Source organism: Chiloscyllium plagiosum, chromosome 21 (assembly GCF_004010195.1).
Source record: "Chiloscyllium plagiosum isolate BGI_BamShark_2017 chromosome 21, ASM401019v2, whole genome shotgun sequence".
In the NCBI taxonomy this organism is placed as follows: Eukaryota; Metazoa; Chordata; class Chondrichthyes; order Orectolobiformes; family Hemiscylliidae; genus Chiloscyllium; species Chiloscyllium plagiosum.
The window spans coordinates 58,341,923-58,358,900 of NC_057730.1; the positions used below are offsets into that span (position 1 = coordinate 58,341,923).

Consider the following 16,978-nt stretch of genomic DNA (forward strand, 5'->3'; position numbering starts at 1 on the left):
ACTCCTTATCTTTGACCAGAAAATCTTATTTTCCATACATCTTGTGTAAAAGTCGATCCTGCGATATCGCATTATAAAGCTCTTAGAAAGGAACACATGACTGCAGGAATGGTGCAGATTTTAGATCTTGGATAATTGGGGTTCTTTCTGGGGAAGGTGGGACCTCTGCAAGCAGGATAGGCTTCACCTGAACCAGAGGGTACCAATACCTTTGGGTGGAATTTGCTAATACTCTTCGGGGAAGGGGGAGGCGGTGGGGATTAAACTAATGTAACGGGGATGGGACTCTGAATTGTAGTTCCAGTGTACAGGAGGTTGAGGGTAGTGAGGTCAGGGATAGATTTACAAGGTCGTGAGAGGGCACCGGCAGTTAGGATGTTGGTTTGAAATGTGTGTACTTCAACGCAGGAATAAGATGGGTGAACTTGCAGCATGGATTGGTACCTGAGATTTTGATGATGTGGCCATTTCAGAGAGGAGGGACAGGAATGGTTGTTGCAGGTTCTGGGGTTTAGATGTTTCAGCAAGAACAGGGATGATGGGAAAAGGGTTGGGGGGGGGGAGGGGGGGGGTGGTTGACATTGTTAATCAAGGGTAGTATTACAGCAGCTGAGGTAACATTTGAGTCATCCGCTGAGGTTAGAAACAGGAAAGGAGGGGTCATCCTGTTGAGAGTATTCTATAGGCCTCCGAATAGTTCCAGGGATGCAGAGGAAAGGACAGCAAAGATGTTTCTCGATAGGAGCGAGAGTAACAGGTAGTTGGAATGGGAGTCTTCAACTTCCCCAATATTGACTGGGAATACTATAATTCAAGTAGTTTAGATGAGTCAGTTTTTGTTCAATGTGTGCAGGAGGGTTGTCTGACATAGTATGTAGGTAAAACAATGACTGCAGATGCTGGAAACCAGATTCTGGATTAGTGGTGCTGGAAAAGCACAGCAGTTTAGGCAGCATCCAAGGAGCAGTAAAATTGACGTTTCGGGCAAAAGCCCTTCACCAGGAATACACAGTATGTAGACAGGCCAACAAGGAGCGATGCCATATTGGATTTGGTACTGGGGAATGAATCCGGCCAGGTGTTTAGATTTGGAGGTAGGTGAGCACTTTGATAGTGACCATAATTTGGTTATGTTTACAATAGCAATGGGCAGGGAAAGGTATGTACTGCAGAGAAAGAGGTATAACTGGAGAAAGGCAATTATGTTGCAATTAGGCAAAATTTAGGATGCATTGGATGGGGAAGGAAACTACAAAGGATGCTCGCACTTGAAATGTGGAGCTTATTTAAGGAACAACTACTGCAGGTGCTTAAAAGTACATACCTATCAGGCAGGGAGGTAGTTGTCAAGAGAGGGAGCCATGGTTTACCGAAGAAGTTGAAACTCTTGTCAAGAGGAAGAAGAATGCTTATGTGAGGATGAGATGTGAAGGCTCAGTTATGGAGGCTTGAGGGTTATAAGTTAGCCAGAAAAGATCTAAAGAGAGGGCTAAGAAGAGTCAGAAGGGGACATGAGAAGTTGTTGGTGGTTGGGATCAAGGAAAACCCTAAGGCCTTCTATAGGCATATCAGGAATAAAAGAGTAGAGTGACTAGAGTAAGATCCGGGTCAATCGAAGGTAGTAGTGGGAAGTTGTGTGTGGAATCTAAGGACATAGAGGAAGTGTTTAATAAATACTTTTTGTCAGTGCTCACATTGGAAAAGGGCAATGTTAGTGAGAATCGGGAGATACAGGCTCCAAGATTGGATGGGGTTGAGGTTGACAAAAGAGGAGGTTTTAGTAATTTTGGAAGATTGGAAAATACCTAAGACCCCTGGACTGGTTGGGATTTATCCTCATATTCTCTGGGAAGCCAGGGAGGAGATTGCAGAGCCTTTGGCTTTGATCTTTATGTCATCGTTGTCGACAGGAGTAGTGCCAGAAGACTGGAGGATAATAACTGTTGTTCCCTTCTTTAAGAAGGGGAGTCAAGACAACTCTGGTAATTGTAGGCCAGGTGAGCCTTACTTCAGTTGTGGTAAGATGTTGGAAAGGGTTATAAGGGATAGGATTTATAAACATCTGGAAAGAACTAAGTTGATTAGGGATTGTCAACACGGTTTTGTGGAAGGAAGGTCATGCTTCACTAACTTTTTTGAGTTCTTTGTAGAGAAGGTGACAAAACAGGTGGATGAAGGTAAAACGGTTGATGTGGTGTACATGGACTTCAGTAAAGCATTTGATAAGGTTACACACAGTTGGCTATTGCACAAAATACGGAGTTTCTGGATTGAAGGTGATTCAGTGGTTTGGATCAGAAATTGGCTAGCTGAAAGAAGACAGAGGGTGGTGGTTGATGGGAAATGTTCATCCTGGAGCTCAGTTACCAGCACTGTGCGGCACGGATCTGTTTTGGGACCACTGCTGTCTGTCATTTTTATAAATGATATGGACATTGAAGGAGGGGTTAGTAAATTTGCGGATGACACTAAGGTAGGCAGAGTTATGGATAGTGCAGAAGGATGTTGTGGGGTTACAGACGGACTTAAGATGCAAAGCTGGGCTGAGAAATGGCAAATGGAGTTTAATGCAGATAAGTGTGAGGTAGTTCATTTCGGAAGAAGCAATGGGGTAATGGTAAAATTCTTGGCAGTGTAGGTGAACAGAGAGATCTGTGTCCTGGTGTAGAAATCCCTGAAAGTTGCCACCCAGGTGGATAGGGTTGTTAAGAAGCATGGAATGACCTGCCTGCAACAGTAGAAGCCTCACTGACGTTAAGGGCATTTAAACGTGCATATGGATAATAATCGAATGGTGTAGGTTAGCTGGGCATTAGGTTATTTTCTCAGGTTGGTGCAACATCAAGGGTTGAAGGGCCTGTAACATTCTATGTTCTATGCATGTTTGCATTAACCCACTTAAACAAAATCACTCTACTCATTGCTCTTTGTTTACTATATTTCATCTCTATTCATTCATTCATACCTATATTTAGCGCACTTGGTTTACTACAGCACGTTTTGATTCATTCATTCATTCTGACCCGGTACTAAGTCTATCAGTACTTATCACACTTTATTCATCCAAAAGTTAATGTCATTAAAAGGTTAATCATTTTAATTGTGCCATTATATCTGAATAAAAAGGAGATATATTAGCTACATATATCTTTAATTCATTGACAAATTTGTTCATGTTGCTGAGATTTATTACATATGTGAGTAAGTGGGATGAAAACAAATGAATTTGGCTGGAAAGTTCAAGACACTTGCACATTCAGAATTTAATAAATGTTGCATTTGGGCAATGACAGTGTGATTTTGCAGGATTTCAGTGAATCTTTGACATGTCAAGTTTTCATACTGGTACATAATAAAATTTACTACCAGTAATTCATCCTTGTTTCTCTTGCTTTTGTCTGGTAATTACCTTTACCATAATTCATTGTGTTTTTCTTTTACCCAAGACTAGTTGAGTGATCAAATCGACCTCAGCTAATACAGTATTTCGAACTGCAGCATGAATTTCAGCCTCTCAAAAATAGTCCCCATGTAATAGTTGACCCTATAAATTGAACCTTTAAAAAAGTATAAAAATGTTGACATGTATATGAGTATATACGGTAATTATCCCCCAACAACATCATAAAAACATTACCTGGGTGTTATTGTTTTTGGGAGCTTGCAATGCACAATTTGGCTGCCTCATTTCCAACATTGCAACATTAGCGACGTTTTCAGAAGTATTACAAGACTGCCTTCCTTTGTTCAGTCCCAATGAACCACAACTTGTGATTGTTTCTTTTCTCTGCTAGAGTTTTATATAACCACTTGATCGTTTCTGCAGGTTGAACTGTGTATAATGTATTTTCAGCAACAGTGCATTATATTTTGAAATATAATAGCAAATGAATCTGTTCAGAATTTTGAATTTTTGCACTTTTGGTAGATTGTATAGAATTTTTATCTAGTACTGTACTTTATTAACATTGAACTATTTTTATATAGTGCTCAAAGCTGCTGTCCGATACTACCGTGATCCAGTTTTACCCAAGCAAATTTGTTTTGATCACTGATATTTTGGATACCTTTGGTAAGAAATGCCTTTGTATTCCTTCTACTATTGCCAAGCTATTTTTAAGCTTAAAAAGAAGTGGAAAACTACTTTTTTGTATAGTGCAGCATTTGTTTTGGTTGTCGGAGCATGTGTTTCTTGAAAGGTCTCAGCACTTTCTTCTGTTTATTCACAATCTGCTGAAAGGGGAGCAAGAAGTAAGGAGAAAAGTTCTATTTGAATTCTCGAATTGTGAACAATTTATTTGATTCATTCTCAACAAATTATTTGTTTTGGATGAATTAACTTTATGTGGTGTCTTCACTTAAAAGTGCAATTTCTTTAATGGGATGTTAGTAGTTTGATTACAGTAGGTTTTATTTACTTTGGAAGATGGTGAATACTGACAATATTTCAGTATTATTGATCCCTTCAGTAAACTTATTGAAGAATAAAATCTCAATGTACATTGTTATCTATTCCAGTAATTTATTTGAATCAAGCTATTTGACTGCTACAGTATCAGAAATCTTTTGAACATCAATAATTTATCTTACTATCTTCATTCTATCTGGGAAATTTTAACAAGTAGAATAGTAATGCGAAAGTTATCAATACTTGACCTACTGATTTTGAAACTTTATATATACCTGGTCAGTGTTCATGTGCTAGTTAGGTTTTAGTAAAAATAACAAAATACTGATAGCCAAATCATGCCTTTGCAGTGCATCCTTCCCATTTAGTGCCAAGTGATTCTTGTTCACATAATAAATGTGGTAATTTTAAATGATAAATTTATGGATTCCAAAACAAGCATCAAGGATGGGCTAGAATGAGACCTCTATGCCTGCTCCAGGAAGTCTGTCTTTTCATTCTGATATCAAGTTGGATTTTGAGTATGGATTCAAGCTGTGTTTTGTGTACAAAAATGGGCACAGTGTTTTAGATACGGATCTCAACATACCTGTAAAACTGAAGTATCAGGTTGTGTTCCAATTACTTTGAAATTAGAGCCAACATTTCATTAACCTTTGTTAATTACTTTGGATTTGCACGTGTATCTTCAAGTCAATTTTCCATAGCTTTGCCCAGTCACCCAAAGGGACACAAAATAGCTTTGTGTCCCTTTGTAACTTCCTGGTTCCACCCTGTAGTCTGTACTGCTTCCTAAGTTTGTGTAACTTGCGCACCTGAGTGTACAGCCTATTCTTACATTCAAGTTTATGTACATGAAGAAAAGACCAAGCCCCAAAACAGATCTCTGAGGAACACCACTTGACACATTCCACATCCTAAAAAATGAGTGTGTGCTTTTTTTTGTCCCTATTCTCTGACCTCCTGTGTCTAGACCAACTGGCAGCCTTTATAAACTGAATGTTTTGCTCTGTGCTTTTCCAGGTAAATATTTACTTCTATTGAATTTGAATCTCTGACCTTCAGACATTTGGCATTCCCACCTGTAATTTCAACCATGATCTGTCAAGAATTCATGTCAAAAATATAATTGATACATTTTTGATTACAGGTAAACTAGTGTACGAAAGGATTTTATCCATGTGTGGAAGTAGTCGTGTTTCCCTTCCTGGAAACCCTGTACCAGGTGACTTTAATAATCGAATTTAACCTTCAAGGAATTTTAAAATCACTAAACAGTATTAGGTGTTTGGAAGTGGACATCGCAGGATTTTAAAATTTTATCCATGTTATAGAAAACAGATATTTGAGTTTAGTGTAGGTAATTATACCTGCAGAAGTGATTTCCTAAGGGAGATTGTGTAACCTGAAGTAATTGTTCGAAGCATAAGTTTTATACATCCACTTTGAGCTCTTTTTCACTTCATAAAGTTGTCATAAGTTTTTTAAGCATTGTACATTGTATACTTCCAATACAGATACCTTTGGTCCAGATGAAGTGAATGAAACTGCGAAAGAAACTTGTTTGAACTGGTTCTTCAAGATTGCCTCAATCAGGGAGCTCATTTCCAGATTGTATCCTTACAAAAATGTAATTTGTGTCCACTTTGAGTTGTGTTAAAATTAAACTTACTTACTGGTTGAGCTTTCTTTTTAACTTTTAATGGGAATAAAGAGAGTATTGATGATTCAAGCTTTCTAGGGGTTTTAATTTTATTTTGCATATTGAGAAAACGATACCAATTAAACCTTCTAATTGTCCTTGATCAGCCAGGAATTCAGATAAGGCTGTGGCTTAGTGAGAGAAAATCAATAATGAGCAAGTAACACTTTAAAATGAATGTTCTGAAGTATACAGGACCAGTTGGACCAATGCCTCATTTGTCAGTTAGACTTTTATTTTCAGTCGTCTGACTCTTCAGAGCAGTGAGCAGACTCTGTAGCTCAGGATGGGTTTGGGGGAGAGGCACTGAAAAGTTGGAGCTGGGGGTGAAGTAACAGGCGACTGAGATATGCTACGTTTGGGTGGCAAAAAGAAGACTGGGGAATGTGTGATCAGGGCATGCCTCTTGGTACTCCATAATGGGGTCAGGTGTTGGGATTTATATGGGGAAAATGTGGACTGTGGGATAGGCTTCATGCAGGTAAGAGAGACTGGGGGACAGGGATGAGAAGAATGTAATGTCGACAGGGAGAGAGGAAGACTGAAGAAAGAGGCGATTAAACCTGCATTATATCTACTAGCAAGGTTAGACAGCCTAAATATAACAATGTTTTGTCAGTGTCTCTAGTTGTGAATATGGCAATATTTGTGTGTTGCTATTACTTTATATTCTTAATTCTAAATCTCACTAACATCTTGTATGATTAACTGTTTGAATTATGTCCAAATATTGCTGGTCTTTGCTGTTTTTCAAGCTAGCAGTTTTATGCTTTTACACAAAGTGAAAATGTATTTGCCTTAAGTTAGTTCAGTTATGTGGAGGTGGCCATATTAAAATGTAATACATTCCTTTCTAAAACGTAAGTCTGCTGGAATTTCTATGCTAACTTTAATATATTTTTAATATTCCATGCCACAATCTTGTGTAAGACTAATTAAAGTTGTCAAACTAGTTTGATGGAAAGGTGCTGAGGTTTTTCAATTAATTTGGTTTGAATGTCTGAGGTGAAGGTAAATACATCCTTTATAAAATAACGTGATATGCATTTTAATTTTTTTCTCAAAAGTGGTATCTCTGAGACTCTCCCTCGGTTGACCTCTATGATAAGAGGCATTGGTGATCCATTGGTTGCTATCTATGCGAGAGCGTATCTTTGCAGGGTAGGCTACAATATTCTTGTCAACTTCTTATTTTGTCAAACTGGCATTTTCTTGTTAATTGAGACATGCTTCATCTTTTTCACAAGTTCCATGTTATCATTTTTTTTTTCTTTTCTCCAACAGGTTGGAATGGAAGTGGCACCACATTTGAAAGACAACTTGAATAAGAACTTTTTTGATTTCCTCTCCACATTTAAACAAGTATGAAATTTAGTTTAGGAAATTATTCTGTTTTTGCACTTCCCCTGAGCTCTGTACAAAATGAATTACAGCCACAAATTGAAAATTCTCGCCAGCATCAATCGTGGATCTTTCAGTCAGAATGAATCATTTCATAGAATAACCTAGTTTATTTAAACTCCTGGTGACTCTGATCGTCAAATTCTGAAATTAAACCTTTCTCATTGCAGCCACTCAAATGAAGTGTACACCTTGGGAACAGTAACTTAACTAGTAGTGTATTAAAACCTTTATGTCTGCCTGAATCTGTTAATTTTTTTTTCCATGTCTATGATTAGAATGAAACCTAACTGTGTCTTCCTATGTCTTTGTGTAACTATGTTCTCCTCTGAATTTTCCCAGTGGAGATGCAGTAGTACATTTTTTTTGCAGGCCATGGCAAAATTAGGATAAAATAATTTAATGCCATTTTTGTTATATATTTGAGCACAGGAAGTTGTAATATCAAATAAGAATATATAACTTACATTTTGTGCAGACTGGTCCAATTATCTTTCAGCCCCACTTCCCTGAGGCTTTGATATTCTCTGTGCCAAGTCACAGGAGATGTGTATGTATTTTCTGACTAAAAATTGGTTTGAAAATGCCTTAAAAGAAATGACACCGTATTGCTATGGGATGTTGAGCACAGTTTAAAACCCAAAGAGACCTGCTAACCTTAATATCATTTCCAATGTGCTAATTTTGTAATCTGATCATGCTTGTTCCTTATATATAGATTTGACCTGATTTTTAATAGAAGTAAAATTGCTAGTTATTTTTGACTGTTTAAACATAACATACTTCAGCTTTCTTAAACTCTTTGCACTGCAACTATAGTGCAGGTAGCACATCAGAAGCAACTTTTGCTGAGGACTGCGATGAGGTTTCCTGGTGGCAACAATGTGGCATGTAGCTGTACTTAGTAGTCACTTGGCTGCAGCAAATCTTCCTGATTGATTTTAGTGTCCAATATAGACTCTTCTTTTGAAGTTTGAGTGGAGATGCAAAATGTTGTGCTGTTTTCACACAATTTTATATATTATTTTTGTTCAAAAGCACAGTAGGAACTTGTCAAGATTGAGAATCCAAAGAGACAAGCTTAAGGAGATAGATTTTCTTGTACTGATTCCAGAACAGGCAACAATATATTAAAACCAGATTAGGTCATTCAATCCCTTGAGCCTTTTCTGGCATTCTTTTACATAGAAAAGTACAGCACAGAACCGGCCCTTTGGCCCACGATGTTGTGCCGAGCATTAATCCCAATATAAAATAAAATAACCTACGCACCCCTCATTCACTGCTATCTATGTGCATGTGCAGCAGTTGCTTAAATGTCCCTAATGATTCTGCTTCATCACCACCTCTGCCAACGCATTCCATGCATTCACAACTCTGTGTCAAGAACCTTCCTCTGACATCCCCTCTATACCTTTCTTCTAATATCTTAAGACTATGATCCCCCTTGTGCCAGTCAATCCTGCCTTGGGGAAAAGTCTCTGGCTATTGACTCTATCCATTCCTCTCATTATCTTGTATACCTCGATCAGGTCACCTCTCTTCCTCCTTCTCTCCAGATAGAAAAGTCTGAGCTTAGTCAACCTCTCTTCATAAGGCAAGCCCTCTAGTCCATGCCAACCTTCTTTGCACCCTCTCCAAAGCCTCTGTTTCTTTCCTTTAGTAGGGCAATCAGAACTGGACACAATACTCCAAGTGTGGTCCCACCAGGGACTTGTAGAACTGTAGCAAAACCTCACGGCTCTTAAACACGATCCCCCTGTTAAGAAAGCATATGGTGTTTTGGCTTTCATTAACAACCCTATCCACTTGGGTGGCAACTTTGAGGAATCTATGCACTTGAACACCAAGATCCCTCTGTTCCTCCACACTGCCAAGAATCCTGTATTTAATCCTATATTCAGTATTCGAGTTCGACCTTCCAAAATGTATCACATCACATTTACCCAGGTTGAACTCCATCTGCCATTTCTCAGCCCAACTCTGCATCATGTCTGTGTTGTGCTGCAGTAGCCCTCAGTACTATCAACGGGCACCTCCAACCTTTGTGTCATCTGCAAATTTACTAACCCACCCCTCAACCTCCTCATCCAAGTCATTTATTAAAAACTACAAACAGCAGAGGCCCAAGAACAGAGCCCTATGGGGAACCACTGATCATTGACCTCCAGGCAGAATACTTTCCTTCTACAACCACTCTTTGCCTTCTGTTAGCCAACCAATTTTGAATGCAGATAGTCAGGTCTCCCTGCATCCCATACCTCCTGACTTTATGAATGAGCCTACCATGGGGAACCTTATAAAATGCCTTGCTGAAGTCCATATACATCGCATCCACTGCTCAACCTTAGTCGACATGTCTCATCACCTCCTGAAAGATCTCAATAAGATTTGTGAGGCATGACCTGCCCCTCACAAAGCCATGCTTACTGCCTTTAATCACGTTATGTTTTTCCAAGTAATCATAAAGCATATTCCTCAGAAGTTTTTTCCAAAACCTTGCTGACCACAGACTTAAGACTGACTGGTCTATAATTGCCAGGGATTTCCTTATTCCCCTTCTTGAAAAGAGGAACAACATTTGCCTCCCTTCAATCCTCTGGTACGACTCCCATGGAGAGTGAGGAAGCAAAGATCTTGGCCAAAGAACTTTCTCAACACTACTGCCGCTCCACTTATCTTTGTGTCATCTGCAAACTTCACAACAATGCTGTCAATTTCTTTTTCCAGATTGTGAAAATATCTCACACATAGTGGTGGTCCGAGCACTGCAAAAGACTTCTTTATTCCCATTCTCAGCCTTCTGCCAGTTGGCCGATCCTCTATCTATGCCAGTACCTTGTCCATAACACCATAGGCTCTTATCTTTCTTGGCACCCTCCTGTGTGGCACCTGTGAAAGGCCTTCTGGAATTCTAAGTAGATCATTCCACTGGCTTTCCTTTATATAACGTGCTTGTTATCTCCTAAGAGTTTGAGCAGATTTATCAGGCATTTGCATTATACGGGTTACTATCGATCTGCCTCTGTGCTTGATTCATTTGTCCTTTTTGCAATTGTCGATGTACTCCACAATACATCGTTCCAAGAATATATAATGTACCAATGCCAATACTCAGCTGAACTCTTAGAACATAGAACATAGAAGAATACAGCGCATACGTGGAAAAAGGTTCTCACGGTCAACCCTATCTAAACCCCTAATCATCTTGTACACCTCTATCAACTCACCCCTAAACCTTCTTTTCTCCAATGAAAACAGCCCCAAGTGCCTCAGCCTTTCCTCATGCAATCTTCCTACCATACCAGGCAACATCCTGGTAAACCTCATTCTGCACCCGTTCCAGTGCCTCCACATCCTTCCTATAGTATGGCGACCAACACTGCACACAATACTCCAGATGCAGCCGCACCAGAGTCTTATACAACTGCAACATGACCTCAGTACTCCGGAACTCAATTCCTCTACCAATAAAAGCCAGTACGCCATATGCCTTCTTCACCGCTCTATTTACCTGGGTGGCAACTTTCAAAGATCTGTCTTCAAGATCCAATCACTGGTGATCTCTCCAAATCCATCTGAGAAAATTTTATTTTATCACTTATTGCCTATAATTACACTCAACAGTACTGTAAAGTTCTGTAATCTTATCAGTGGTACGGCTGGCAATATCAATGGGGTTTATAAAATCTGGTCCTCTGTGAGTGGTGTTAGAGTTCATGTTGAACAGATTGCTGTTATTGGCATCAATGATTTGTGGGGCTGTAGTACTGATACCTGTCTTTTATCTATGAGGTGAAGCAGTTAATGCGGGTTCTTTACTTCTATTCCCTTTGTTAAGGGGCCATTTTTGTTTAAGAATTGTTGCTTATTGCAATCTCACTAATATGGATACTTTAAAGGTATTATTACTATTATAATGCTTGAAGCTCTCAACATACACCTATGTGTTAGAAAAATCTGGGTGCCTTCGTACATAGTTCAGATGTACTTGATAATTTTGTTAGGTTGTAAGTTTGCTTGCTGAGCTGGTACATTTGTTATCAGATGTTTCATCACCATGCTTGGTAACATCATCAGTGAGACTCCGGTGAAGTGATAGTGTTCTGTCCTGCTAGCTATTTATGTGTCTTGGTGTGTTGAGGTGGGTGATATCACTTCCGATTCTTTTTCTGAAAGGTTGGCAAATGGGATCCAAATTGATGAGTTTGTTGATGGAGTTTCCGTTTGAATGCCAGGCCTCTTGGAATTCCCGTGTGGGTCTTTTGTTTACCCTGCCCCAGGATGGATGTATTGTCCCAGTTGAACTGGTGTCCCTCTTCATCTGTGAGTATGGATACTAGTGATTGTTAGTCATGCCTGTTGGTGGCTAGTTGGTGCTCATGTTTCCTGGTGCCTAGTTTCATAGAACGTAGAACAATATAGTGCAAAATCGGCCCTTCGGCCCTCAATGTTGTGCTGACCTGTGAACTATTCTCAGCTCATCCCCCTACACTATCCCATCATCCATGTGCATATCCAAGGATTGTGGCTGAGTTAAATACATTAGCAGGTAGGGCATTCCACGCCCTTACTACTCTGAGTAAAGAACCTGCCTCTGACATCTCTTAAATCTATCACCCCTCAATTTGTAGTTATGCGCCCTCATACAGGCTGACATCATCATCCTAGGAAAAAGACTTTCACTGTCTACCCTATCTAATCCTCTGATCATCTTGTATGTCTCTATCAAATCCCCTCTTAGCCGCCATCTTTCCTGCCCATCTATTCAATGTAATGTTTGTTGCAATCCTTGCAGGGTATTTTGTATATGACATTCGTCAGCTGGTTATTGGTACACGGTCCTTTTAAATTCATCTGGAGCTGTTTCGGTGCGGTGGTTGGTTTGTGGGCTACCATGGTGCCTCGGGGCATAGTAGTCTGGTCGTCATCTCCGAGGTGTCTTTAATGAATGGTGGAGTGGCTAGAGTCTCTGGATGTGTTGCGTCTTTTTGTTTAGGTCTGTTATGTCGGAATTCGTGGACTACGCTTATCGGGTAACCATTGTTCCTGAATATGTTGTACAGGTATTTTTCCTCAGCTTCTTTTAGTTCCAGGGTGCTGTAGTGTGTTGTGGCACGTTTAAATAATGTCCTAATGCAGCTCCGTTTGTGCACATTGGGATCATTGCTCCTATAGTTGAGTATCTGGTCAGTGTGTGTGGCTTTCAATTGGCTTTGCATCCTATCGTGACGTCTAGGAAGAGGAGTCTGTTGTTGTTCTCTTGCTCATTGGTGAACTCTGTACCAGCAAGGATGTTGTTTGTGTATGTGGGTTTCTTCTAACTTGTTGTGTTTCATGATGACAAAGGTGTCATCCACATAGCAGACCCAAAGCTTGGGCTGGATCGTGGAAAGGACTGTTCGTTCTAACCTCTGCATAACTGCTTCTGCAAAGAGTTGTGATATTGGTGATTGCATAGGCATCCCATTGATTTGTTTGTAGGTCTTGTCATTGAAGTTAAAATAGGTTGTGAGGCACAGGTCTACTAGTTTGAGGATGCTGTCCTTGCTGATGGGGTTGGTGCTGTCTGGTGTTTGTGTCCTTGATTGGTCTAGTATGACGTCAGTGTATCTTTGGCTAGGGTGATGTTTATTGATGAGTAGGGATGCCGCGTTGAAGGAAACCATGACCTTGTTGTTCTCTACCTTGGTGTCTTTGATGTTAAAAGAATTCCTGGATTGAGTGGCTAGGGTCTTCTAGGTGTTTCAGGTTGCATTGCAGTTCCTTTGCTAATTTGTATGTCAGTGTACCGGAAAGTGAGACTGAGGGAGGCCCCTTGTTTATCTATCTTTTTGGTAGTCAGGAGCAACTAGGTGTGTTGGATTCTTCAGGTTTCATTCTTTGGAGGTTTGTCTTGTTAATTTCACTCGTATTGCAAAGTCTTCTCAGGTCTAGCTGTAATATGGTTTTCTTGCTGTGGAATTGGGTCCATCGCCACCTGTTGGTGGGTATCAGTATCTGCGAATAGTGTCATGATTTGGAGATGCCGGTGTTGGACTGGGGTGTACAAAGTTAAAAATCACACAACACCAGGTTATAGTCCAACAGGTTTCATTGGAAGCACTAGCTTTTGGAGCGACGCTCCTTCATCAGGTGATAGTGCCTATCACCTGATGAAGGAGCGTCGCTCTGAAAGCTAGTGTGCTTCCAATTAAACCTGTTGGACTATAACTTGGTGTTGTGTGATTTTTAACTGCGAATAGTGTGTTTGCTTTTTCAGACCAAGACCGATAAATAGCAAGCGGGACAAAGCACCAGCGCTTCATCGAAGTCTCACTGATAATGTTACCTGGCATGGTGATGAAACGTCTGAGAACAAGTCTATCAGCTCAGCGAGCAAACTTACAACCTGAGCTACAAATCTTCTCCAAAATCACATTGTTTTGTTAATTAACGATGTCAAATATTATAATTCATTGATAACTATTATTTTATTCAATACAGATTCATGGCGAAACAGTTCAAAACCAGCTCGCTGTGCAGCGGGTGGAAATCCCAGTCTACCTTACACTATATTCTCCTGCTATAGACTGGATTCTTCAATGTATTGCATACAGAGCACCAGAGGTTCATTTTAATTTTCTTGAAATTTGAGTATATGAAATGTTTTATTGTTATGCTATGAAACAAAGTTGTGCTTCACTCTGCAAACCTGGAATCCATTGTATGCTGTACTGAGAGGCATCTTTCATCCTTGCTGTGCAAACAGCTTCTACACAGGTTCTAGTAGTAAGTGACTCGGGAGTGATGAGCTAGTTTATAACCTGGTCAGAAATATGCTCTAAAAACCGGCCAAACAGTCCAAAATATATCCATTTTGTAGGTGCACTGACTGATTATATATTAAAACAAGACAATTTTCTAATATTATTGCATTAATTATTTTAGTAGCAGCATTCCATTTAAAACTTAGAGTAGGCATAATAAACATTTAGCTCTACTGTTAACTTGTAAATAAATAGAAAGTCCATTTAGCAGCTTCCAATAATATTTATAAGGGCTTAAATGCATTTTCTAATTTTCCATTCGAAGATTTCTGGAAATCAGTAACAAGACTTCACCTTTTCCTCGTTCTCCAAATCTTGATCAATAGGTTCAACGTCTTTCTGACGTTTCTGGTAGGTCAGTGTTGTAGTGTTCAGTTTTAATGATTTTGAGTCCCTTAAATTTATGTTTGTAATGCATTTTCTTTTTTTTTTTGCCTCTCCCCATCCAAAAAAAATTGGTTTCCAGTTATTTTCTACTCCCTTTGCAATGTGTTCCCCTCTTGCATGCTTTTCCGTGATTGAAAAGGTAACCATGTCATTCATAGTTCCAAGGCTAACTCAAAGCCAATTGCTAGCAAATTTGCAACATCAGCCCAGGGTCAGTACCTTTTGTTTTATTATTTTGCCTCAGCTTTTTATAGAAATGCAGGATTATGTTTCATTCACTTTATTGATTTGACAGTTTTCAATGCTTGGATGGTTCTCATGTTGGTGCCTGTAGCATCATAGGAGAAATAGGAGACGTTGGACAAAAGTGCAAGCCCATTAAAACTGTTGATATGTATCATAGTTCATTGTCAGAGTACTCTTTTGGCATTTTCTTATTGGTTTAGAAAAAATGTAGCTTATTATGTGGAGTTTGTAGCTCAGAAACAGCCTGTGTTTTCACTCTGCACAAGCTATCCTCCACTCTTCTGCTGGCATATCCATTTCATTCCTTCTCTCACTTGCATCCCCTAAAAACTACTTTGCTGTAATTAGCTGTTTCAGGTTTTTGCCACTTTTTTAAAAATAAGTTTCTCCTGATTATCTTAGTTAGCAATTTTCTTCTTTATGATCTGTAATCCATGGACTCCCCCAAATGTGGAAACATTTTCTGTACATCTACTCTGATCAACCGAGAAGTGTTGTCTAACTAGATTAGAATATAGAACATAAAACTGTATAGCACGGGATCCAACCCTTCGGCCCCTGATGTTGTGCCAAATTAAACTTAATTAAACTAATCCCTTCTGCTTGTCTTTTGTCCATATCTCTCCCATTTCCTGCATATTCATGCACTTATCTAAAAGTCTCTTAATGTCTCTATCGCATCTGCCTGCACCAACACTCCTCCTGGCATCACATTCCACATTTCTCCCACTCTTTGGAAAAGAAACCTGCCCCTCACATCTCCTTTGAACTTCTCCCTCTCATCTTAAGTGCATGCCACCTTGTTTTAGACATTTCAACCCAAGGGAAAAAGATTCTAACCATCAGCCCTATCTATGCGTCTCTTAATTTTATAGACTTTGATCAAGTCTCCTCTCAGCCTCCTCCACTCCAGAGAAAACAACCTGAGTTATAGAACATAGAAGAATACAGCGCAGTACAGGCCCTTTGGCCCTCGATGTTAGCCCACCTAACCTATACTAACCCACTATCCTCCATATACCTATCCAATGCCCGCTTAAATGCCCATAAAGAGGGAGAGTCCACCACTGCTACTGGCAGGGCATTCCATGAACTTACGACTCGCTGAGTGAAGAACCTACCCCTAACTTCAGTCCTATATCTACCCCCCCTTAATTTAAAGCTATGCCCCCTTGTAATACCCGACTCCATACGCGGGAAAAGGTTCACACTGTCAACCCTATCTAACCCCCTAATCATCTTGTACACCTCAATCAAGTCACCCCTAAACCTTCTTTTCTCTAATGAAAACAGCCCCAAGTGTCTCAGTCTTTCCTCATACGATCTTCCTTCCATACCAGGCAACATCCAGGTAAACCTCCTCTGCACCCGTTCCAGTGCCTCCACATCCTTCCTATAGTATGGCGACCAAAACTGCACACAATATTCCAGATGCGGCCGCACCAGAGTCTTATACAACTGCAACATGACCCCAGGACTCCGGAACTCAATCCCTCTACCAATAAAAGCCAGTACGCCATATGCCTTCCTCACCGCACTATTTACCTGGAGACTCCAACTCCTCTTGTTGCAGCACAATGACAGGGGTTTCAGTAAGAAATGGCTCCCAGCAACAGCAGACCAACAGAGATGGGGTACGGGCATTCAAACGTTCACAAGCATATCATCTCCTCTGTACTAGCTTCGCAATGTTTTACGTAATATATGTTAGCATCTACTTGACTGGAAGCACAGCAAATTGCAGTGCTCATGGAACTGCCACACAGGAAGAGACGGCATTGATCACGGGGTTACACACCATTCGTTCCGAAAGCGCCATTCCTCACACCTGATGTCAATATCTGTGAAGAACATTTTCAGTGATTCAGAGAAATACTCAGTTTTCCATCTGGCATGTAGCATGTAACGTTAAGAATGATGTCATAACTCTTTATTTGCTGTTGTGTAATATGCTGTTGTGTAAATAAACACGTTGTCAAACTTCCCAGATTCTGTTGTTCCAAATCTGGTTTCACACAGAATCAC

The 16,978-nt window shown here is 40.0% G+C and overlaps 1 protein-coding gene across 2 annotated transcripts in view; it reads left to right on the forward strand.

Moving 5' to 3' along the window:
* vps35l (VPS35 endosomal protein sorting factor like) overlaps positions 1–16,978 on the forward strand; it is a 154,495-nt gene that overhangs the window by 41,540 nt on the left and 95,977 nt on the right. Inside the window, exons 8-14 of one of the 2 annotated variants that reach the window (XM_043712168.1) lie at positions 3,988–4,072; positions 5,559–5,633; positions 5,926–6,022; positions 6,923–6,970; positions 7,178–7,271; positions 7,395–7,472; positions 13,998–14,120. In XM_043712168.1, the coding sequence (XP_043568103.1) occupies positions 3,988–4,072; positions 5,559–5,633; positions 5,926–6,022; positions 6,923–6,970; positions 7,178–7,271; positions 7,395–7,472; positions 13,998–14,120 (600 nt within the window). Of the gene's footprint in view, positions 1–3,987; positions 4,073–5,558; positions 5,634–5,925; positions 6,039–6,922; positions 6,971–7,177; positions 7,272–7,394; positions 7,473–13,997; positions 14,121–16,978 lie in introns of those variants that run through there. The other variant, XM_043712169.1, reaches the window with a different exon arrangement.